The 24,051-nt window shown below is 35.5% G+C and overlaps 2 protein-coding genes across 2 annotated transcripts; both read right to left on the bottom strand.

Moving 5' to 3' along the window:
- Positions 1 to 7,806: 7,806 nt before the first annotated feature.
- LOC149212322 (uncharacterized) lies at positions 7,807 to 15,723 on the bottom strand. The gene is made up of 4 exons (XM_089388632.1): positions 15,487 to 15,723; positions 9,725 to 10,273; positions 9,371 to 9,604; positions 7,807 to 9,251 (listed from the first exon to the last, which is right to left on the bottom strand). The coding sequence occupies exons 1-4, from the start codon at positions 15,721 to 15,723 to the stop codon at positions 7,839 to 7,841; spliced, it is 2,433 nt and encodes an 810-aa protein (XP_089244758.1). The 3' UTR covers positions 7,807 to 7,838.
- LOC149212321 (uncharacterized) lies at positions 15,720 to 20,490 on the bottom strand. Its single transcript, XM_089388631.1, has 4 exons — positions 20,356 to 20,490; positions 20,024 to 20,203; positions 19,266 to 19,891; positions 15,720 to 17,745 (listed from the first exon to the last, which is right to left on the bottom strand). Exons 1-4 carry the CDS (start codon positions 20,488 to 20,490, stop codon positions 15,720 to 15,722), a joined length of 2,967 nt encoding a protein of 988 aa, XP_089244757.1.
- Positions 20,491 to 24,051: the final 3,561 nt, after the last annotated feature.

Here is a 24,051-nt window from a genome sequence, read left to right as displayed (position 1 = left end):
TTATCATACTTCTGACCTTGTGCTTGATTTTGTCTTGGGCCTTGACTTGGATTTTGATTGCTTCTCCTTCCACTTGAGCTTGAAAGGCTGCTTCTTCCACCTCTGTGTGGGCTTCTTCCTCTTCCTCTAGCATATGATCTTCCTCTGCCTCGACCTTGACCAAATGAAACTTGTGTCTTCAAGGCATGCTCCAATGAGGAGCTTGTCGCTCTGTTCAGTTTATGTTCATGAGAAATCAGTGATGCGTGAATCTCATCCACTAAAAACTATGAGAGATCCTTTGTCTGTTCTATGGCCACAACAATGGCATCAAACCTTGCTGGCAAACTTCTCAAAACTTTCTCAACTATTCTCCTTTCCTCAAGTGTCTCACCATGAGACCTGATTTGAGTAACCAACCCAATTACATGTGTAAAAAACGAGTCCACATTCTCAAACTCTTTCATACAAAGTGTCTCAAAGTCTTTCCTTATCATTTGTAGCTTTGTTGTCTTCACGTTTGCCCTGCCTTGGTAGGCTATCTAGAGGGTGTCCCACGGGGAAAGTTTTAAGAACCACCCTAAATTTATATGTATAATAAATGGGCTAATCCCCATGATACATAGGAAAAATGGGAGGCGATTTTATCAATAACATAATATGTATATATAATGTTTTTGGCAAATCTCTCACCAGATTATATTATCTTGTACAATGATGGAGAATCTTTCACTGAATTATAAAATCTTGTAAGATCTTGGCAAATCTTTTACTGAATAATAAAACATTGTGAAGTCTTGGCGAATGTTTTGTTAAAGTATGAAACCATATATGATAATAAGAAAACATATTCATTAGACTGTAATATGCTAACATACATGTTTGGAAAAAGAAACATAATTTTCTCTTCCTACAAACAATGTTCCAAGTTTCAATGGCCGTGTTTGTCAAGGTTCTTACAATACACTCTTTCATATCCTTCTATTAGTTTTGATAATATTCCACAACAAAGTTCTTGTAGGTGTTGATATTGACAACGAGTTCTGTCAAGGTAGGAGAGATTAATCTTTTCTCTACAACTTTTGTCAAGCTACCACTTTTTTCAAGTTATCAAATTTCTTTCTTATTCCATAGACTCCAACTGTGAGATAAAAAAAAAACACATCAAGTTTGTTTACCCCAACACACCAACAAGTAGCAAGCCCCAACTATATTATATAAGAAAGTATTAGGTATCCCAAGGGCTTGAAGGGGATCTAATTGAAAGAAGTGACCATTGTGAGAATCCTTCCAATCAATATATGAATATATAAATGTAGATTTATTATTATTTTAATTGGAAATCTTCAATTAAATAATAAAATTTAATTACGTCTCTCCCAATCTAAATTGCTTATTAGCATAATTCACTACCCTCATAGGTCTCGCATTTTTTAACAGCGTTGTAAAATGTAGATTAATTTCCTTTTTGGTGAACAATCTCCACCTTTTAGGAAAATATGGTGCAGTGGCTCCAACCCCTATAGATCATTAGGACAAACTAAGAATAGCACAAGATGAAAGGTTGTACAAACCAACTTATTTTTCAAACAACTAATCCAACATCAGTACCTAAACTTTTTCATGAAGATATCATATTGAGAATGTTTGAAAAATGGTGAGAAATATTCTGAGAGGGTGATGCGGAAAGAGTGATAAGGTTTCATTGTTTTGAATTTTTTTTGTTAAATCAGAAAAAGTTAAAAACCAATATTAATGGAGATATTGATTTTTTTACTAAATTTTGTGAAGTGACTAAATGTAGCTTTAACCATTCACCTTAAGACGTTTTTACAATATAATTTCCTAAGTCTATTTAATATCTTCATTATCATAAAAACCAACCTATATCCATCTTAACTCCACATCTACCACTCTTAGGGGGATGAAATCTATTTATCCCTCTGAGCACTTGGTAGACCCAGAATTAAGATGGATCCAACATGATAGAATTTCCCCTTTAAATAGTCTATGCTCACATGAACACCATGGTATTACCATGGGTCAATACCATGGGTTATCATAAACCTGGAGCTTAAAAATTACTATTAGTAGTTTATAAAAATTAATAAAATTAATAATAGATTTTTATTTTAACCAAATTAAAAAGTTTAACATACATTAAATTACAACATCCATTTTTACTCTTGATCCGCCAAGCCTCAAGAGGGATCAAATATTTTTTCACTCTATCCTAATTTGCATATACGATATTTGATACCTCTCGGGGCTTAGTAGATCCAAAGTAAAGATAGATCTATGCTGGTTTAATTTCCCCATTTAAATAGGCTACATTCTACTTGAATACCATGGGTCAATACCATGTGCCATTTTTATTTTTATTAATACTAATATTAGGGTTAATAATGTTTTTTTGCATGGTATTAATGGGGGGTGGAAAGCTTATTTTGGTCTTGAAAATAATTGTAAAACAGCAAACCTCGTAATGTGGGATAAAAAGAAGTTCCTCTTTGAAACTTTAGTCACTCTTGTTATCTTATATGGCTGTGAGGTTTGGAGTTGTAGCATCTCCAGAGAATCATGGAGAAAGATTGAGCAAATCCAGAAGCGCTTTATAACTTATAACTTGAAAATTAAAAGTAATACACTCTATCCTATTCCCCTTATAGAAGGAGGTCTTTCCCCTATTGAGAGCTTAGCTATGATTAGGTTTCTGCTGTACAAGCACAAACTCAATAACATAGACGATCGTAGACTTCCTAAGATAGCTTTAAATTCCAGCCAAAACCACCTAAGGCTCAATCGAGGGTGGCATAAAGACATAAGGGCCTGGTTAAACTATTGGGAGATCAACAACAATGATGCATTGCAAAACATAAATAACATTAAAGATATTGTTACTTCTAAGTTCAAAGAAAAAATGTGGTGTGAGAAAGATTTAGCGGCTAAAAGAAAATTAAGTTATTATACGAAGGTCATCAACCCCACCCTAGAAGGTCAAAAGTATCTCTCTATTTTAACTAGCTCAAAGAATAAAATTAATATAGCAAAGATTAGAACGAATTCTCATGAGCTCCATAGTGAAACAGGTCGTTGGGCAGTTTCTAAAACGCCATGGATGGAAAGGATCTACCATATATGTGAGAATAGGAACATCGAGGATGAAAACCACTTCCTCTTAGAGTGCCCCACGTACAACCACATTAGATCTCTTTTTCACAATCTTTGTTACAATACTAACCTTCCTAGCCTTTTACAATGTTAAAATTATAGTGAGCTCAAGAGGCTTCTCTCCAAGCTTTTTGAGCATAGGAATAAAATCTTAAATCAAAATAAATAATTTGTTTTATAAACCAATGTTTGGTCTGAGCGGACGTTAACCATCATCATCATCAATAATAATTTAGCCCATGGTATTTGGCCCATAGTATTTTGCCCATAGGTTTCACCTAAATATATCGCATTTTTTGAGTGTTTGTAAATGGAAGGTGACTTATGGAGTAAATATAAAAAAATGTTTTATTTGTTTACCATACCTCTCGTTTATTTATATTTTTATTAATCTACCATACCTCTTTTACAAATATGGTATTTGGCCCATAGGATTCACTTAAATAAAACCTTTTTTTTGAGCCTTCATAAATAGAAAGAGGGTTATGAACTAAATATAAAAAGAGGTTTTATTTATTTACCATATGTCTAGTTTATTTATATTTTTATTTATTTACCATTCCTTTTGAGTAAGTATAAAAAGAGGTTTTATTTATTTACCATACCTCCACTTTATTTATATTTTTATTTGTTTACACCCTTGCATGTATGACTTATGGAGTAAATATAAAAAATGTTTTATTTATTTACCATACCTCTTTTATAAATATGGTATATGGCCCATAGGATTCACTTAAATAAAACCTATTCTTGAAAATTAGGGCAAATGGAAGGTTGTAACTCCTAATTTTAAGAGCTAAATTTACCTTTTTTACCCTCTCCCTTAAAATAAGGTGGGCAATTTGAGGCGATTTGTGAAAATGTACTATGATACAAAATATTCACCCACTAAAAATTTAAAACCCCTTAATTTCACCAAAGGGCGAACATTCGCCCCTAAAATTTTCCATGTGTCCCATGCTTGCTTGGACTTTGTTGTTGCTGCAACCCTTGGGAAAATACTTTCATGAACTGCTTGAAAAATGTAGAAGAGGGCTTTTGCATCCTTCTTCCAAATCTCTTTCTACTTGAGACAAGGCATGGTATGTTGCTGCATCTGCTGGTTCATGAAAACCATTCTCCACCAAATCCTAAATGTCTTGAGAAGAAAATAGGGCCTTCATTGTAATAGCCCAATAATCATAATTTTTCCCATTAAATTGAGGTATCTGAGGATTAGTCAAGCTTGTGCTTGATGTTTCTATTTCTGAGTGTAAAAAAAAAAACTTTCTACATGCTAGTAAATACCCTTCAAAGGAAAAAAAACAATCTGCCTTAAAAAAAAATGAACTGCTAGTAAAAACACTTGTTTTTACACTAATAGAGTTTAACCCGCTTTGATACCATGTTCGAAAAATTTCAAGTGCAGAGGAGAGGACTCTGGCTCAGAAATCAGTTGTCGGGTTGCCGCAAGTCAAAACTGCATTGCGGCAAGAACATTGCAACTACACAGAGGCTTAATTAAAATAAAAATTTATGCACAACAAAACAGAGTAAAAGAAAATAAAGCTTCGAAGAACACAAGAAAAACTTTAACTTATAATTCAAATGCATGAAATTACATTCATATAAGACTGCTGCTCATTCATGAAGTAAAAACAAAGGTTTGTAGCTATTTACACTTCACCAGGGGTTGTAGAGTAACACACAGTAAAACACAGTAACTGTTATTTTCACACGCCGACCAAAATTTGCTCCACTATTTTCTCTTCACCTCTCAAACTTTCACAGTCTCTCTCACCTTGCAAAAAGACTTTTACATTCATATTTAACCAAACATACAACTTTGACTCATTAATTTATGTTAGAGCAAATATTTAAGACACGGGATGGGCGATTATACAAAATGAGGGATTTTCTTAACTCGCAATGGTTACAGACTGCTTTCACCCATACATATTTACCAACCCTCATTAAGTGCTTTAAATTTTTAATGTGTTGTAAAATGGTCAGGGTTGTACTACTGCTAAATAACAATTTGCAGTGGTTAACTAGGTAAGCATGGTGTTTGTCAGTGTGTTTAAGACGGTGGTTGGGATTAATATTTCCAACATTTTTGACATATATAGAGAAGGATTGGCAACATTTCATTCATGTCTTGCGAATAGAATGTTCTTGACAATGTCGTCGTCTTGCCAAATCGAGCTTGTGAACCGATGCATAGCGAACTGGAAACTATTTTTTAGGTTTTTGCAATCTGTGCACCAAGCCTTTGCCTCAATGGACACTCCAAAAGTCAATATACTACTTAGCAAGCGCTTTGATTTTGCATTTGAGTTTGCTATCCCTTTGTAATATGTATTTTGGTTCAGTAGATTGTTATTCATATTTTCATAGGAGCAATTATCTCATTCTAGAGGTTAGAATTACAGTGAAATCCCTTAAAACTGATATTTTTTCAATGATTTTATAGTAATATTGCAATAAAGTGGGTTTACTATGGCGGTGAAGTACAATAGGCTATGTTACATATTGAATAGTTTCATTTTTTCAGTTTCATTTTTGGGTTTCAATGTAACCATTACTCCACTAGAAACCACTAGAAAACAAACTCATTTGGAATTCCAAGCCCACACTTTAACACATGGAGAAGTAAAACCATGGTTGCTTGCTAGTAGTTTTCTAGATTCTATACAAACACTACTGTTGTAGATGAATCATTGGGTGGATGGATACTCAAAGGTCAACTTTGATTTTATCTAACCCATGTAATAAGTGGCTTCATTTCTCATATATGATATCCTTAGGAGTGGGGTCCCATTCTAAATCTGTGAGGATGGAACTCATCCTATAACTTGTATCTTGCTGCCGTTACACCTACTCGGAGTGGGACATAAGCAGCTATGATAAGCGGATTGAAAGATAACTAAAAAATCCTACAAGTCTTATATCATTGCTTTGACCCTTACTTATCTGTTGTTATTTAGAAGGATCATCCATTTCTTGTTCGGGGATTTTAGGAACTGCAAGTATTGCAGAAATTTGTATTATGCCTGTGAGGTTCCATCATGATATGGATTTAGCCATGGTTGACACTTCAATTTTTTACCATATGTTTACTTTTTTAGTTTTTTAAGTTTTTGGCGTTCCTTTACATTTTTCAGTGCAATTACTAGTTTTAACTTTTATCAAAATCCCTCTGACGATTTTATTAAAATAACTATATATATATTATTTTTTATTTAAATTTAATTATCTACATTTATATTTTATTTTCAACTGAACATATATTTATTTTCAGTATGAAAAAAGCTTGATTGTATTATAATAAAAAAAGTACCAATACATCAGAAAGATGGAAACCTGACTAATCAGATAGAAGATAAGTCAAACTGCTATGGTGCTGGATATAAAAATGGGTTTATTCATGACAGAAATGATATAGTATTTAGGATCTAAAAGAGAGAATAGTCAAAAGGAAACAAAACCATACCAGCATAGTTGCATGTGTAGGTAAATTCCTTTTAAGAAGCATTTTTTGCTATGTATGAAGAAAGTGTGCAATTTGAAAATAGAATAAGTCAGTTCCAGGAAAAACATATCAGAGGCCAATATGTTTACAAGGAAGATTATGTACCCGGGAGAGAGAAATCCTATATCTGGTAATTTGAAAAAAAATGAAATAAATTAGTTAATTAATTTTAATATTAATATTAGACATTAATATTGAAATCTAATGTTTTTATACCACTGCTTAATTTAGATCTAAAAAATTGAATTCTAATATTTTTCAACCACTAAATTTATATCTAAATCCTGATTTTCGAGAGTTCCCTTTGGCTGCATTTACATGCATCAGAATGGGGCATTACAATTTCTGTTTTGGTGAGAACGGGTATAAGAGATTTTTGGGGCGACGATGAAGATAAAACCACAGATACGTGATACTTAATTCTGTTGTAAAAACATTATATTATATGTTTAAACATTAAATTGATTTCATTACACATCGTTCACAATACCAATAAGTTAAAGTGGTGGGCATTGAACGTTTGGTCCATTTATGGAAAAGGTTCCTTTTGTAAATATAAACCACATATTACATTTAAATTCATAGTATTTGAGTATGTTTATTAAAGGTGTAATTTAATTAATAAAAAATGTTTTTTTTTTTTATTTTTATAATTTTTCAAAATTTGGTACAAAATTGTAAAAATCATAAATTTATTTAATTTGTAACGATGAGTGTTTTAATTCATAATATTTGAGTGTGTTAATTTAATTTGCAAAGATGAATGCTTTAATTCATAATATTTGAGTGTGTTTATTAAAAGTGTAGTTTAATTAATAAAAATATTTTTTTACATTTTTATAATTTTTAAAAATTTGGTACAGAATTGTAAAAATCATATTTATTTAATTTATAAAAATGAGTGTTTCAAGTTTTTCAAAATATTAAATTTTTTATATATTTTAAATCTTAATAAATTATAATTTCAAAATTTTAAAATTATACATTTAAATTATTTAATTTAAAATTTTAAAATATATTAAATCTATTTATACATTTAAAAATATATTTACAAGTATATAATTTCTCATATTCCCTGGGATACATATAATTTCACATATACACTTCACAATTTGGGACATTCACTTTGCAATTTGGGACATCGAAATTTCTCATATTCCCTTGGACACATATAATTTCACATATACACTTCACAATTTGGGACATTCACTTTGCAATTTGGGACATCGAAAGCACGAACAGTTTTCAGAGACGGGGATTGCTCAAAACCAGGCAGCTCTTCTAACTCGGAGCAGTGGGAAACGTCCAGGTATTGAAGCTTTGTCAGCTGCGCCAACCCGTGTATGCGCTTCAGCTTACTACATCCCGCTGTCCTCAACCTCTCTAAAGAGACCAATGTTTGCATATTTGGCAGCTCCTCCAGCATTTTACAACTCCAAATACTTAAACTTTGAAGTGTCGTTGGCAATCCTCCAACCTCCACCAGACGGTCACAAGATTGTATTTGGAGATGTTGAAGGTTGGGGAAAACAGCGTTAATAAAATAGGATGCCTCAGAGGCGTCCATTTTGCTCGACACTCCTCGGCCTCTCGAATCGGTTACTGTCTCAACCTCCTCTACAACATTTTGGAATGTTACTTCCCTTGATGGGCATTCTTTGAACTCTAACTTTTCAACATTCATGATCCCATAGATTTCCAACCTTTTCAACTGAGTCAACATTCTAACGGAATCAGGGAAACATTTCAAGGGGCAACCCTTGAATGTCAATTCCTCCAAGCTCCTTAGATGACCGAACGAGGGTGGCAGCATTTCCAAACAAGAGCTTCCTAATGTCAGAAATTTCAAATTACATAGGTTTCGGATATCACTTGGCAATTCTTTGAACTTAAAGTTCAAACTCAATCTTTGCAAGAACCGCTGATATGTAAGTTGGGGAGGCAATTTTCTAATATTCTCAGTACAACCTGAAAGATAGAAGTTTTCAAGTGTGGTGATCTTTCCCAGGGTTTCGCTGGAGATGGTCAACCGATAACATCCAGACAAATCTAGAAATTTAAGTTCTATTAAATTTCCGAACGAATTTGGGAGCATCAGCAAGTTTCGGCACTGAGACAAGCCGATATGCTGGAGCTTGGTTAAATTCCCAAAGGAAGTAGGGAGCATCTCCAATTTTGTGCAATATGTCAAATCAATATGCTGGAGCTTGTTTAAATTCCCAAAGGAATCTGGGAGCTTCCGCCATTCAGAGCAGCCAGTGATCTCTAAATGCTGGAGATTGGTTAAATCCCCAAAGGAATCTGGGAGCATTTCCATACGGCTGCAGAAGTATAACTCAAAATGTTGGAGGCGGGTCAATTTCCCAAAAGAATCTGGCAGCGACCTCAAATTTTCACAGTGACGGAGTTGCAAGTGTTTCAAGGCCAGTAGCTGACAGAACTCATCTGGCAAAGTTTTAAATTGCAGATGTGATGAAATACCGTCACGTTTGAGGACAATCATCTCGAGGTGCTTCAACTGCCCTATGGAATCTGGAATCTTGGACAATCTAGAAGCAGTGATATACAACTCTCTCAGCTCCAGAGGTGCCTGCAATGTTCCCTATGTCAACTTTTTGCATTGCGGTATATTAAAACAACAACAACGCAATTTTTGCAATAGTGGAAAATCAAAACGAACTTTTGTCAATAAATTACATGACTACCTACCTCAGATTCATGTTCCCACAGTATTTCCAAATGGCGCCCCACTACATGCAAAATTCTTAAATTCTCCGTCGAAAATTCTGAAGCGGAGTACGGATAGTTATAGCAGCGAAGCATTACTGGTTGCGGTGGCTGCTCAACATTGAATACGCTTTCCAAATAAGAACCCCTACGTTCAGGCCGCTGCAACTCAGTAACTAGACGATCGCGTTCCGCAGAATTTTTTATTCCTTGCACCTAAAAAGTTATCAGGAAACCGTTAGAATCAATATTGACATCCTTGCAAAGTTAAGGAATTCAAAATTTGACAGATCACAGCTCTATTTTGAAAGTCGGTATAAAACTTCAAATACTTACAGGTGACGGGTTCGAACGGTTTCCAGTTACGCGCCAAATACGACGCAAATGTTCTTTGTCTGCCAAAGATCTGGCCAGGTCTCTCAAGTGGTCGTGCATTCTTATACATTCTGCCGTATCCTCTGTAGGAAATTCCCAACTCGAAAGGTCCTCCACCTTTAACTCCACAAGGCACTTGTTTTGTAGATTCTGAAGGCCCAGCGATCCTTCCCACCCGGATCCGTCCCATATCCTGATGGCTCTGTCCTTCCTTTCTCCTATGAGGAAACAGGCAATGTCTATGAATATCTGTTTCTCCTCTTCGTCGAGGCTGTCGTAGCTAATTCTCAGTGTTTTTTGTATCTCCTCTGGAAGTATTTTGGAAATTTTGCGCAACTGCGCTTTCCAATGCTCAAGATTTTTACGATAAAGAAGCGACCCGATGACTTTGAGAGATAATGGTAACCCCTTGCAGGCATCCAAAAAATCATTAACTAATTGTTCAAATCCTGCAACAGCATGAGGTTGTCGGAATGCATGCCAGCAAAAAAGCTCTGTGGAGTGTTGTCTCTTTCATCCTTACTAGTGAATGCTTTAACCATCGACGCGGCCCCACATTACGCGTGTTGTCTCTTTCACCCGAAAGTCACTTTAAAAAAGATGATTCATTTTCCTTTGATTTCCCTTCGAAGAAAACACACTGCTTTGATTTTCCTTCACAGAAAAGACACTACTTTTTTTTGATTGGATTAATAGAGCACCACTTGCCACCGACACTCACATGCTACCCAACTTCGTATTTTCCTTCACAGAAAAGACTTTACTTTTTCTTTTGATTTGATTAACAGAGGACCACTCACATGCTACCCAGCTTCAAATTACGGCTTTTTATTTTCGCAAGAGACGATTTATTTTCTTGGATGATATCACTGATCACGCAAAACATCTCGAATAACATAAAATAATCGAGTGACTGAAGTTTAGGGAACTATTTTATTTGGTTTCAAAAGTTGTTCATAACATCCCAAGTAAATATTTAGAAGATAATTAAGCACTATTCATTTAGAAGTAGTGACGTTAGATAAGTAGTGAAGTTAGATTATGATTAACTATGATTATAAATTTAACGAATTTATATTAAACTCAATGATTAATATTATAAAACATATGAATAACATTATATTTTAGGAATATGAACTTTTAGATTAATAAATTTAAGTGATTGATATTATAAACTCAATGAAATAATAAACTTAAGAGATTAATATTAAAAACTCAAGGGAACAATATCAAATCTAAGGGATAAATATTATAAACCCTAAGATAAATATTATAAACCCAAGGGATTATAAACTCAAGGGAATAATATTAAACCCAAGGGATAAATATTATAAACCCGAGGTATATAAACCCTAAGATAAATATTATAAACCCTAAAATAAACATCGTTGACCATGTTTGACCACAATTGATTTTCATATTGACACAATTTTTGTCACAATATGACATTGGATTATGGTTGACCATGATTGATTTTCATATTGAGACAACCTTTGGCACAATGCGAGGTTAGACAATGGTTGACCATGGTTGATTTTCATATTGAGACAATCTTTTTCACAATGTGTCAATGGTTATTGACCATGATTGATCATGGTTGACTATGGTTGATGTACATATTGAGGCAATCGTTGACATAATACAACGTTGGAACATGGTTGACCATGGTTGATTTTCATATTGAGATAATCCTTGTCACAATGCATCATTGATTGATTTTCCTATTGAGAAAATCTTTGTCACAATGTGACGTTGGACCATGTTTGACCATGATTATAAACCCAACGGATTTATATTAAACCCAAAGATTAATATTATAAACCTTATGAATAATATTTTACTCTAGGAATATGAACCCTTAGATTAATAAATCTGAGAGAATAATAAAGCCAAGGGATTAATACTAAAAAACCAAGGGATAAGAAATATAAACCCTAAGATAAATATTGTAACCCTAAAGTAAACATAGTTGGCCATGGTTTACCATTATTGATTTTTATACTGAGACAATCTTTGTCACAATGCGACATTGTACCATCGTTGACCATGGTTAACCATGATTTTAAACACAAGGGATCTATATTAAACCCTAGGATTAATATTATAAACCCTACAAATACTATTATACCCTAGGAATATGAACCCTTGGATTATTAAATCCAAGGAAATAATAAACCCAGGGAATTAATTTTAATACCCCAAGGGAATAATATTAAACCCAATATAAATCCTAATATAAATATTATAAACGCTAAAATAAACATGGTTGATCGTGGTTGACCACTGTTCATTTTCATAATGAGACAATCTTTGTAAGAAAGCAATGTTGGACCATTGTTGATTATGGTTGAGAATGATTGATTTTCATATCAAGATAATATTTGTCACATTGTGCCATTGGACCATGCTTGATTTTCATAATGAGAAAATATTTGTCACAATGCGATGTTGAACCATGGTTGACCATGATTATAAATCTAAGGGATCTATATTAAACCCAAGGATTTATATTATAAACCCTATGAATAGTATTACACCCTAGGAAAATGAACCCTTAGATTAATAAACCCAATGGATTAATTCTATAAATTGAAGAGGATAATAAACCCAAAGGATTAATACTAAAAACCCAAGGGAGTAATATTAAACCCAAGGGATTAATATTATAAACCTTAAATATGTAAAGTCTAAGATAGATACTATAAACCCTAAAATAAACATGGTTGACCATGTTTTATCATGGTTGTTTTTCATATTGAGGCAATATTTGTCACAATGCGACATTTGATCATGGTTGATTTTCGTATTGAGACAGTGTTTGCCACAATGTGACATTGGACCATGATTGACCATGGTTGACGATGGTTGACCATGATTAACCATGGTTGACGGTGGTTGACACTGATTGACCATGGTTGATTTTCATATTGAGACAATCTTTGTCACAATGTGACGTTGGACCATGGTTGACCATGGTTTACCATAATTATAAACCCAAGGGATTTATATTAAGTCCTAGGATTAATATTATAAACCCTATGGATAATATTGTACCCTAAGAATATGAACTCTTAGATAAGGTTCATTTTCATATAATATGGTTCATTTTCATATTCAGACAATCTTTGTCACAATGTGGTAATAGACCATGGTTGAGCATGATTATAAACACAAGGATTAATATTATAAACCGTATGAATAATATTACACCCTAGGAATATGGACCCTTAAATTAATAAACCCAAAGGATTAATATTATAAACCCTTTGATTAAAAACTCAAGGGATTAATATTATAATCCCTAGGTATATAAACCCTAAGATAAATATTATAAACCCTGAAATAAACATGGTTGACCATGGTTTACCATGGTTGATTTTCATATTGAGACAATATTTGTCACAATGTGACGTTAGACCATGGTTGATTTTCATATTGAGACAATCTTTGTCACAGTGTCACATTGAACCATGATTGACCATGATTATAAACCCAATGGATTTATCTTAAACAGTAGGATTAGTATTTTGAACCCTATGAGTGATATTATACCCTAGGAATATGAACCCTTAGATTAATAAACCCAAGGAATTGATATTACACTACAACATTGAGCTAGAACCCTTTAAAGAATTATGATTAGCGATGTCAAGGGACTGAACCAATAGTCTGTAGAGAGTGTCAAGTCCTATCCATACTTCACTACACTAGAAATCATCTACTAATTGGTCCTTATCAATCATCATCATGATTTTGTCCTACCAACTTCAGTCTATTTAGATTAGCATTGAAGTCTATTCTATATTTCTTCTTTATGAAAGTCATAGTATCCGGTGCCATTTTTTAATAATTGTACATGATACTCTTTTATTTATCTGATGACCACTTCTATATTTTCTCTTCATTCTCCAATATGGACACGTTTTCCCATTGTTGCTTTAAAACTTGTCCTGCTGCTCTTAGGGAAAGCGTTGTTAGACAGTTCCACACAAAAATTATCAAACCACACAATTACTCATAAAACAAATTCCCTACTAATATTACTAGAAAAGCATATATTTTCATTACATTATATAAAACTAGCAATTGCACCGAGAGGTGCAAAGGAATGTCGATAAGAAGAGTGGGAAAATGAATAACCAAACAATTTTTCATTTATTCACTTTTCATTCTTCATTTTCTCGTTGAAAATGACATAAAATAGGAAAAATTAAAAAAAAAAAAACTCATTTCCAATGTTGAATCCAATTAACAATATTAATTAGATAGCCAATTCCCAGTTACCACCATTTCTTGTAGTTTGTCAAAAAGTTGGATCCCATTGAGTTGCAATACATAGAACATCTGATGAGCTTTGTAAATCATGGCTATATCTTCTCAGTATATCATCATTCAATCTTATATGGTTAAAACTCATAGCTTCAAGTTTGTCATGATGTAATTGCTCCATTACCCTAATCTCTATTAAGTATTTACCACTATATGAATTTGTGTCAGGCATAAAAGTAGTACCTGTGTTTACTCCCTACAGCTGGATAAGAACATTGGAACATAGAAATCATGCACGGTTACATCAGATGCTTTTTTCTAGATTGTTCAATCACATAAGTGGTGTTGTTAAAGTTATTGTATTTATAACTAGGCTCAATCGTTCAACCGGTGAGGATTTAGAGAATTTGACAGCCTCTCAACTTAAAATTTGCTAACCCATGTATTTGTGAGCACAACATGAAAGTAATCAAAAGAGATCGAATGGAATTAAAAGAAGATGGAACAGAATTGTCGTTGAAGAAAATATAAAAGTGGCATTGGTGAAATCGTCATACTTATAAATGGGCTCAAGCTATTTAGTTGCTCAGGATTTATTAAGATTTTGAAAAATTTTCCTTTACAATTTTCAAACCCATATATCTATGCACACAACATAAAAATAAGAAGAAGAAATCGATTGGAATTATAAAAAGAAATCATTATTGAAACAATGAAACACAGATTGATTTGTTAAAAATAGGTACAAATTGGAAGAAACTCACAAAACTGATACATGGGAGCGTAATTTAATTTCCTTATGTTCCCAAAATCATTACAGTGGCTTGATGATTACTAGCAGAATATCTATTGAAGGTTGATCCATCAATCACCCTAAGAGAATCAATCCCTTGAACTTGGTATTTTTTCAGCACGAAAAAAAAGTTGTATATTTTTATTATTTTCAAGTATAGACATACATACTCGGATAATAATTCCCTGAGTTAAGCTGACGTGTGGATCATGCCACATCTAGAATTTGCAAAAAACATTTGAAAGTAGTCCTATATATACAACATAAAGTTTAGAGTAGATTTAGATATTATGATCTACAGATATAGGGAAGCAAAAAGATTACCAAGGCAGCAAGATTGTATATGCATACCTTTGCTTATGGGGTAGCCATAGTATGAGCATGAGTAGGAAAACATACTAGAAACTTTACCATAGTTAAAAGATTATATACCCGGAAGACAAAAGTCCTGTATTTGGAAGCAGTTGTTGTCCATTTTGATCTGCATCCTCCAAACGCCTTGGGGAGAAGTTAAGCCCATTTTGGATAATGCATCTGCTTTTTTGTTTTTGTTCCTGTCAATGTGTGAGATCTTATAGGCGTTCTTGTTTTTCCATATAGCTGCAATCCTATCCAGCCATCCAGCAAGATGTATATTTTTTATGTTGTGTTTTGACAAAACATGATCAATTATTATCCTCGAGTCCCCATAGATTTGCAAAAATGGAATGTCAAGAAAGTTGCAGAAAGATAGGAGCCCTGCTAATGCCACTGCCTCAGCTCTGTTATTAGACCCCGGTCCAGCATTCCAATAAATTTCAATGGCCTGGTCCCCTGCTATTTTAATGTATACACCACATGAACATATCCCATGTTGGGCAGCTCCATCGAAGTATGCGCATGGAGAAACTGTGGTCATCGATGCTGTGGATCTGTTCCAATACCTTCCCTTTTCGCTGTAGCCTTCTGTCCTCTTTCTTTCCTGTTCCTGTACAGTCTAGACAAGTCAAGGGCGTTGTATAGTGATATAATGGATGCTGCTACAGAAATATTAGATTCCTTTTTTGAGCTGAAGATCCTGCCATTTCTCCACTTCCAAATGGCCCAGATGGCCAATAATGGGATAGCCCGCCATTCTTTTTTCATGGAGCACCAGCTTTTGAATGCTTCTGTAATGGATGGGAAGGAGCATAGCGTGAAACCATAGTGGCTAGCAAGGTTCTGCCAGATAAGTTGTACCTGTGAACAAGTGAAAAAAAGATGCATATTGTTTTCAGAGTCATTCCTACAGAGAGGGCATATGGCAGGCCCGTGCCAATTCCGTTTTTGTAAATTTTCCCAAGTGAGATTCCTATTACGATACACCAGCCATGCGAAAATAATGATCTTTGTAGGGCATCCCGATTTCCAGAAAGGATAGGGAAAAGGATCTCCAGCATTGTCGTCCGCAGAGATTAGAAGCTGCAAATATATATGTTTTACCAGTATTGTCGAGGAGCCCCCCAGACCCTTCCATATGAGATAATCTTTTTCCGCCGAGCGATAAATTCCGTGGTCGTTCAACAGTGTCACAATGGAATTCCATTGAACCTCCATCTCCTCTCTGAGCTGTAGTTCATTTGTTGTTTTCCAAATGGGGATGGCCCCTTCCCATTTTCGGATGGCGCTTGCCCAGAAAAAGATACCCTTGTTATGAAGCAATCTCAGTAAACGAGGAGATATAGTTATTTTTCCAGCCCCTCCAGCAAATTCGTCCCTTCCAATTATGATCTTAGCTCCAGTCTGAAATTTCCAAATTAAATTTTGCCTGAAAAATGGTTCCATTTTCCTGAAGCCCCTCCAGATAGCAGATCCAAGTGAGGACCCAATATGATTTTCCTTGATCCAATAGGACATGTCCTTGTTGTCCATGTATTTGGCGCGAATGGCCGAGCTCCACAACGAGTCACCCATTAATGCTTTCCACATAGATTTGCAAAGCAGAGCCTTCCTGAAATGTGATAGATCTAATATGCCCCATCCTCCCATATGTTTTGGCCGCGCCAGCATAGAAAGTTTGGTTAAGTGGAACTTATACTGGTCTTTGTTGCATCCCCAAATAAAACTTGCAATCGTCTTGTTCAAATTGTTAATGACAGCAGATGGGATATAATACAGGTGCGCCCAATAGACCATTGTTTGAACAAGGACTGTTTGAGTCAAGATCATGCGCCCTCCCTTAGATAAAAATATATATTCCCATGATGCTATTTTCTTATAAAAACGGTCTAACATCCAAGACCAATCTGCCACTCTATATCCGACTGCCTTCATATTGAATCCCAAATATTTGAGCCCATTCCGAAGTGGAATAGCTCTGATGTTAAAAAGCTGAGTAAGAAAAGGAATCAGAACCCCGTTTATGTCTTCAACATGAAATGAGGATTTCCCTTCATTTATAAACATGCCTGTGGCGAATTGGAATCTGACCAAAATCTCATGTAAGCACGTCCAGGTTGCTCTGCACAATATTGCAGTTATGAGAATATCATCGACGAACAAATTATGGGATAAGAATATCCCTCTGCAAATAGGAAGAGGTCGGCAGAGATTTAGCTGGATCGCCCTCTTGATATGGAGGCTGAGAGAATCCATTACCAGGATGAATAGAAGTGGAGACAAGGAACATCCTTGCCTAAGCCCCCTAGCTGCTTTAAAAAAAGGAGAAGGTATTCTGTTGATCAAAACAGCATAATTTACCTCCTCCACGCAAGCCATGATCCATCTGGAACACCTGTAATCAAGTCCAACCTTCGCTAGAAGACATCTGATAAAACCCCAGTCCACGTTGTCATACGCCCTTTTTAGATCAATTTTTAATATAGCAGCATCCAATTTTCTGGTATGAATAGAGTGAAGTGATTCTTGAGTGAGGGCCACCACGTCCAAGATGTTTCTGTCCCTGAGAAAACCGTGTTGTTCAGGGGACAGATACAAAGATAATACATTCCTTATTCTGATTGCAATGATTTTTGAGATTGTTTTGTACAGAACATTACACAACGAAATTGGTCGATAATCAGAAAAGGATGAGGAATGTATCTTCTTAGGAATCAGAGCAATGTATGTGGATGTGATTTGATGACAAATATTACCATTTAATCTAGAATCCTCAACCATTTTTAAAATGTCATCTTGTGTGGTCTAAAATGCGGATGAAAATTAGAATTTTAATTTAATGTCAACCCAGGAAGGTAAACTTAGAAGTGCTTATCTAAAATATATAGATCTAGAAAGATTCCTAATTTGTCCAATATCTTAAAGTCCCCTTACAGGAACATATTAATTAAGATCTCTTTCAATAACTAATCAAGCCTAGATCTAACAATTGTTTGAGATCTATGATTCCCTTACAAGAACATATTCTACAAGATGTCTTCCAAAATTAGATCATATAATTAGAACTTAAAAGCGGAAATGAAGTAAACCTAGATCTAATCATTGTATGAGATCTTATGGTTCTTTTACAAAAACACTTTCAAATAAGATCCTTCCAATATTAGAACATTTAATAAAACTTGAAAGCTGAAATCAAACAAAAACATAAAGTAAATTATAAACAAATAAGCATGCAAGTGAGGCCATGGGGGCCCTCCATAACTCCACAAGCACACCACTTCAATGGAGACTCAGATGTAGAAGCAAAAGTGAAGTATGATCCTTTATTTCAAAATCTCCATTACAAACCAATTCTAAGATTACAAAAACTTCCAGATTACAAATGGAGGAGATTGTACTCCTATTTATACAATGGGATGAGTAACAAACTCATAATGATCATCCACTAATCTCTCTTTAGTTCCATAAATCTCGCAACCATTTTTAACTACTTTCCCATTATTACAAAATATGATCCCACAAATCTCTCAAGCATTTTTAACTACTTTCCCATTATTACAAAATATGATCCCTTTGAATCCTCCATAAATCTCTCACATATCTTGGATAAGGTATGCCAACCAAATCCTCCATGATCTTCTGCTTAGGAATTGGATAAGATATGCCAACCAAATCCTCCATGATTTTCTCCTTAGGAATAGGATAAGATATGCCAACCAAATTCCCCATGGTTTTCTCCTTAGGAATAGGCTTGCATAATTATCTCCTTAATATGGTGGATGAGATATTAATTCTTCACATATTTCCTACACATCACAAAACTCACATATTCTTAAGATATATATATATAAATATGTATATTTTCTAATATTTAATCATAAATTCACTTGTAATACAAAAATGAATAAAATGGAAAATAAGAAGGTGAAACCCAAATGTATTTATGAAAATGATATGATAAAAGGTTAATGGGATGATGAAATGTAAGGAATAGTGAAGAAAAAGGTGGATGAAAATATGACATTTCTGAGTCCCAACACATCCTTAAACAAGTCAAAAAAGTGGATAAAGAAGTTGATAGACCAGCCGTCCAGCCCCGGACATTTATCTTTCTGGAAGGATTTCATCGTCTCCAGTAATTCGTCCTCAGTGACTTCAGAGAAAAGGGCAGCGTTTTGATTTTCATCAAACATAGAAGGGTACAGATCAATGCCCCATAGAATATCTTCAATGCGGCTACCGATATCCCTGTTGTAGGCCTTCTTGAAGAATTTTACAGCTTCATTAGATATATCCTCCTGGGTGAAAAAAGATTTGCCAGCTTCATCCTTTATTTCCCAAATCGTATTCACTTGCCTCCGCCTGTTAGCATATCTGTGAAAAAACTTGGTATTCTTATCTCCTTCCCGAAGCCATGTGGCATGACTCTTGAGTCTCCATGTGGATTCTTCTTCTGCCAGAATCTTTTGCTTCTTTTTTTCAAGGTCCCATATATGTTTCCGGATATGAGAAGATATGGAAGCATTTTTAAATTGTATTGATAAGGATTGCAGTTGTATTTCTATGTCTTTCAACAATCTTCTATTGAGAACTGTTTTCTCTCTTTGCCACTTTTTGACTTTGCCGCGGAGATTTTCCAAACGATGAATAAAATCCTGTGATTGATACTGATCCGAACCTGTGTGTTGTTGCCACGTTTCTTTTATAAACTAGTTGAATTGATCATCAGAGAGCCACGTTCGGTTGAATTTGAAAGGATAACCAAATTTGCACCCGAATTTATTCCATTGAATAAAAATGGGGCGGTGATCTGATATATACGAAGGAAATATTTTCATCACCGGGGGACCATATTTTTCTATCAGCTTTCCATGAAGTATAAATCTGTCAAGCCTTTTGGCCATGAAGGAGTCGTTTGACCGACCATTGTCCCAAGTGGGTCCTCGGCAACTTGGCTGTATGTCAATGAAATTATTCTGGATGATAGCATTGCGGATCATGCGCCCAATTGGGTCGATTTCCTGCCATTGCCCCAAATCTCATCGTTACACAATGTGCAATTAAAATCACCCCCAATAATTAAGGATTCAATGTCAAGGAGTTCAGATGACAGAAATTTCTCCCAAAAAGGAAAGCGATATCTATAAGGGGCATATAAGTTTAATATATGAACCGGATCAGAACAGCCACGAAAGTGGGCCAAAATGAGGATGCCGGCAAAACATTGAAAGGCAACCACCTTGATCCATTTAGGGTCCCATAAAACTGCTAAACCACCAGACAATCCTACAGCGCTGGTAGCCACCATGTGCCAAGAAGGGAACATCCTTCTGAAGTAAGAAATGGTTTGTGAAACATCATGCATTGTTTCCTGTATCAGAAGCAACCTGGACTTTGTAGACCAAAAAAGGTTCTTGAGTGCCATAAACTTTGGGTCTGCACCAAGACCCCGAATGTTCATAGAAAAGAGGTTATTCATTGCGAGCATTTAGATGGCCGGCTTGCTCTAAGAGGCCCTTAGCAGAGAAATCATCCGAAGCGATTTCAGAAATAGGAATATCAACCAAATTTAGTTCCATGGACGGCATATCTTTTCTACCCATCCTTCCGCGGAAGTGTCTACTTCCCCTCTTCTCCTTGCGGCGAACCGTAATGTTTCCGGCCGAATTAGGGCTGATGACAGGGGAAGGGGAGCGGTCAGGTTTATGGATAGTGAGAGGTTTCAGATTTAAGGATGCCCGATTGAGCAACAGTTCTATATCACAGTCGAAAGAATTAATGTCAGAGGACCCCAGAGAGTTGTAAGGGGTGAAAGATTCACATACAGCTTTCCCTTTTGATGCATCATATTGGTTCCGAACAGGGGGAGAAGGATGGCTAATGGAATGGGATGGGTTATCAACAGGGGATAGGGGAGAGGAAGATATATATTGAATGGAAGAGGATGGGCCAGCCATGGTCGGTTTGTCAATTGGCTGGGGGAGGGGAATAACAGCGACAGGGTTTGGTTCAGGCGGAGGGGGAGGTAAAGTGAAACCAGATCGAGGGGAGGATGGTTCAATGATAGATCTAATAGGAAGTTTGGGCGAAAAAGAAGACCTACGACCAAGATCATTTGGGCCAAAGTTCCGCCCAGTGGGATCCACAGATAACGATCGTGAGCGCAGATGGCCAGAAGGTCTTTCCATGGGTGAACATTTAAGCGAGTATAACCAGGAATTAGGAATATGAGAAACCTGAAAAGGGTCAACACTGAGAGGCAGCTCCATATTATCACATTCGTTTGAAGCACCAGCTTTATTCTCCGGAAAGGGCTTATACTTGTGTCTAACAACCTGTCTTCGAGGACATTGAGGGAGGAGATGGCCAGTCCTATGACATGCCGAGCACCTAAAAGGCACTCCCCAAAAGTCTAAGCGTTGTTGGATGAATGACATATTCCAATTTAAATCTATAAATTCAGGAAAACCACCCCTATATTCCTTCTCTATAAGGACCCATGCTACGCGTTTGTCCTTAGCCCCAATGCATCTGGGATCAACATAAATGAATCTTCCGACAGCATTACCTATTTTCTCCATGGACTCTTTGTTCCACAGCTCGAGGGGCAGACCAGGCAGTTTTAACCAAATGTAATTGTTCTGTGGAGTACACCTGAGAGCTCATTAACTACATTATTCACTTGGAAACCACCGTGATAGTTCCATGAGGTAGATAAATTCATTCAACATAATGCTTCCATTGCCTTGTGATCGCTTGTATTTACAGAGAACAAACGACCATTAAAATAATTTGGGAATTGTTTCTCGAACCCTTTTTATGGTTCTCAGTCCTTTCACACAATTTTCTATATCCTGTGGATGGGAAGAATAATTGAATTTGACATAAGGATCTTCATGAAAATCCTGATACCTAAGACACATCTCCCCCTTGGATAAAGGCCCAACAACGAACTCAAAAATAGTTACAACATTGATATAACTGCCAAAGGATTGATTAAATGTATATGTGTGTGGCTCTTCTTCTGATGTGGAGGAAGATGCCATGGGATACAAAATAATAGGGAGGTAATACAAAATATTGGGAATGCGCAATCAATCACCTGAATATAATAATTTCGTGTAATTCAGCTCAGAAATGCAAAGGGTGTACTAGTTTCTTCCAAGCTATTATCAGGCCTTTGGCACGCTGTGTGTCTCATCTCTCAGTGCTTTCCAAACTAGTAAACAAAACCAAATTGCAATGTAAAGTAAGATTCATTCACAGTTGCTTTAATGACCGAACTGCACTGCCCTTCTCTATGTTAAGTAATTATCAGATTTTATTCTGGACAATTATTCTATGGGCAATGCTTATCGAGATTGGTAAAAGTGCAATGCAATGTTAGTTGCTTATTTAATACTATCATTTATGTAAGTATTAATTGAATTAAAAACATGGCAGAGTTTAAGTGGGTAAGGGAGTGGAAGCCAGAAATGTGCGGCAGTTTCTTCGTCGGTACCTGCATTTACTGATTAGTTAGCGACCGAGCAAAAGGGGTCCACATCACGCGTTTTGTCTCTTTCATCCTTACTACTCATTGCTTTAACCATCAACACGGACCCACATTACGCGTGTTGTCTCTTATCCGAAAGTCACCTTAAAAAATATGATTATTTTTCTCTCTCTCGGATGATATCACTAATCACGCAAAACATCTCGAATGACATAAAATCATTGAGTGACGACGGAAGTTTAAGAAACTATTTTATTAGTCCCTGCCATTGTTAGACTCTCTCATAAAACAATAATAAATCCAAAAATAAATAAATTAATTAAATATTCCAAGTTAGGAATTTGTGCCTAACTCTTGGGTTGTTCCTCTAAGATAGGAGTTAGTTTAGGTAACTCCTATATTGGTGTGTCTGGTGAGAAATTATCTCAACCAAAGGAGAAATTATCTCAACCAAAGATGTCCAAGATAGCACGCACTATCTTGAGACCAATATCTCTCATCTATTTATTTGTAACACTATTTCAATTATTTTGATGTAAGAATGAGTGAGAGAGAATACATGAGGCTTCAGCCTTTTTCCATCAATATTGTGTCTGATTTTTATATGTGTATTTTTCTGTAATCTCTTTGAGTTAATCTCTTTCAATTATTTTGATGTAAGAATGAGTGAGAGAGAATACATGAGGCTTCAGCCTTTTTCCGTCAATATTGTGTCTGATTTTTATATGTGTATTTTTCTGTAATCTCTTTGAGTTAATCCAAAAATAAATAAATTAATTAAATATTCCAAGTTAGGAATTTGTGCCTAACTCTTGGGTTGTTCCTCTAAGATAGGAGTTAGTTTAGGTAACTCCTATATTGGTGTGTCTGGTGAGAAATTATCTCAACCAAAGGAGAAATTATCTCAACCAAAGATGTCCAAGATAGCACGCACTATCTTGAGACCAATATCTCTCATCTATTTATTTGTAACACTATTTCAATTATTTTGATGTAAGAATGAGTGTGAGAGAGAATACATGAGGCTTCAGCCTTTTTCCGTCAATATTGTGTCTCTGATTTTTATGTGTGATTTATATATCTGTTTGGAGTTAATTTTATTTTTATCATGTGGTATCAGAGCTTCTGATTGTTGGGACCCTGTGACAAAGCTTGAGTGTTAAAAATTCTGTGTGCAACGAAGGAGAACCTGGCGAGGAATTAATGGCTTGATTGAAGCGGCCATGATATTGTTCTGTACCTGAGCGTGGGAACTAATATTCAATGTCCGAGATCAGAGAGCAGCATCGAAGAGCTGCTTTTGCAAGAGCAATTCAGGAGGAGGCCAAGTATCATCAGTGTGAGGGCCGAGAGTTTGTTGACTTTTAGAGGCTG

Source organism: Pinus tabuliformis, chromosome 1_1, assembly GCF_031772625.1.
Source record: "Pinus tabuliformis cultivar Carrire ecotype Pingquan chromosome 1_1, CPIR1, whole genome shotgun sequence".
Lineage (NCBI taxonomy): Eukaryota > Viridiplantae > Streptophyta > Pinopsida > Pinales > Pinaceae > Pinus > Pinus tabuliformis.
This window is presented reverse-complemented; position numbering and strand designations above follow the sequence as displayed.

Bases quoted from the DNA above. Each gene is read 5' to 3' on its own strand.
- LOC149212322 (XM_089388632.1), bottom strand. From the start codon at position 15,723: ATGACCACAGTTTCTCCATGCGCATACTTCGATGGAGCTGCCCAACAT. The intron at 10,274-15,486 runs GTTTTGTCAAAA...TAAGGATGAAAG, and splicing joins CGAGGATAATAATTGATCAT to AGACAACACTCCACAGAGCT. The intron at 9,252-9,370 runs GTAGGTAGTCAT...GGAACATTGCAG, and splicing joins TGTGGGAACATGAATCTGAG to GCACCTCTGGAGCTGAGAGA.
- LOC149212321 (XM_089388631.1), bottom strand. From the start codon at position 20,490: ATGGTGGCTACCAGCGCTGTAGGATTGTCTGGTGGTTTAGCAGTTTTA. The intron at 20,204-20,355 runs GTTCATATATTA...GGGCAATGGCAG, and splicing joins TTCGTGGCTGTTCTGATCCG to GAAATCGACCCAATTGGGCG. The intron at 17,746-19,265 runs GTCTATCAACTT...CGGTTTTCTCAG, and splicing joins TGTCCGGGGCTGGACGGCTG to GGACAGAAACATCTTGGACG.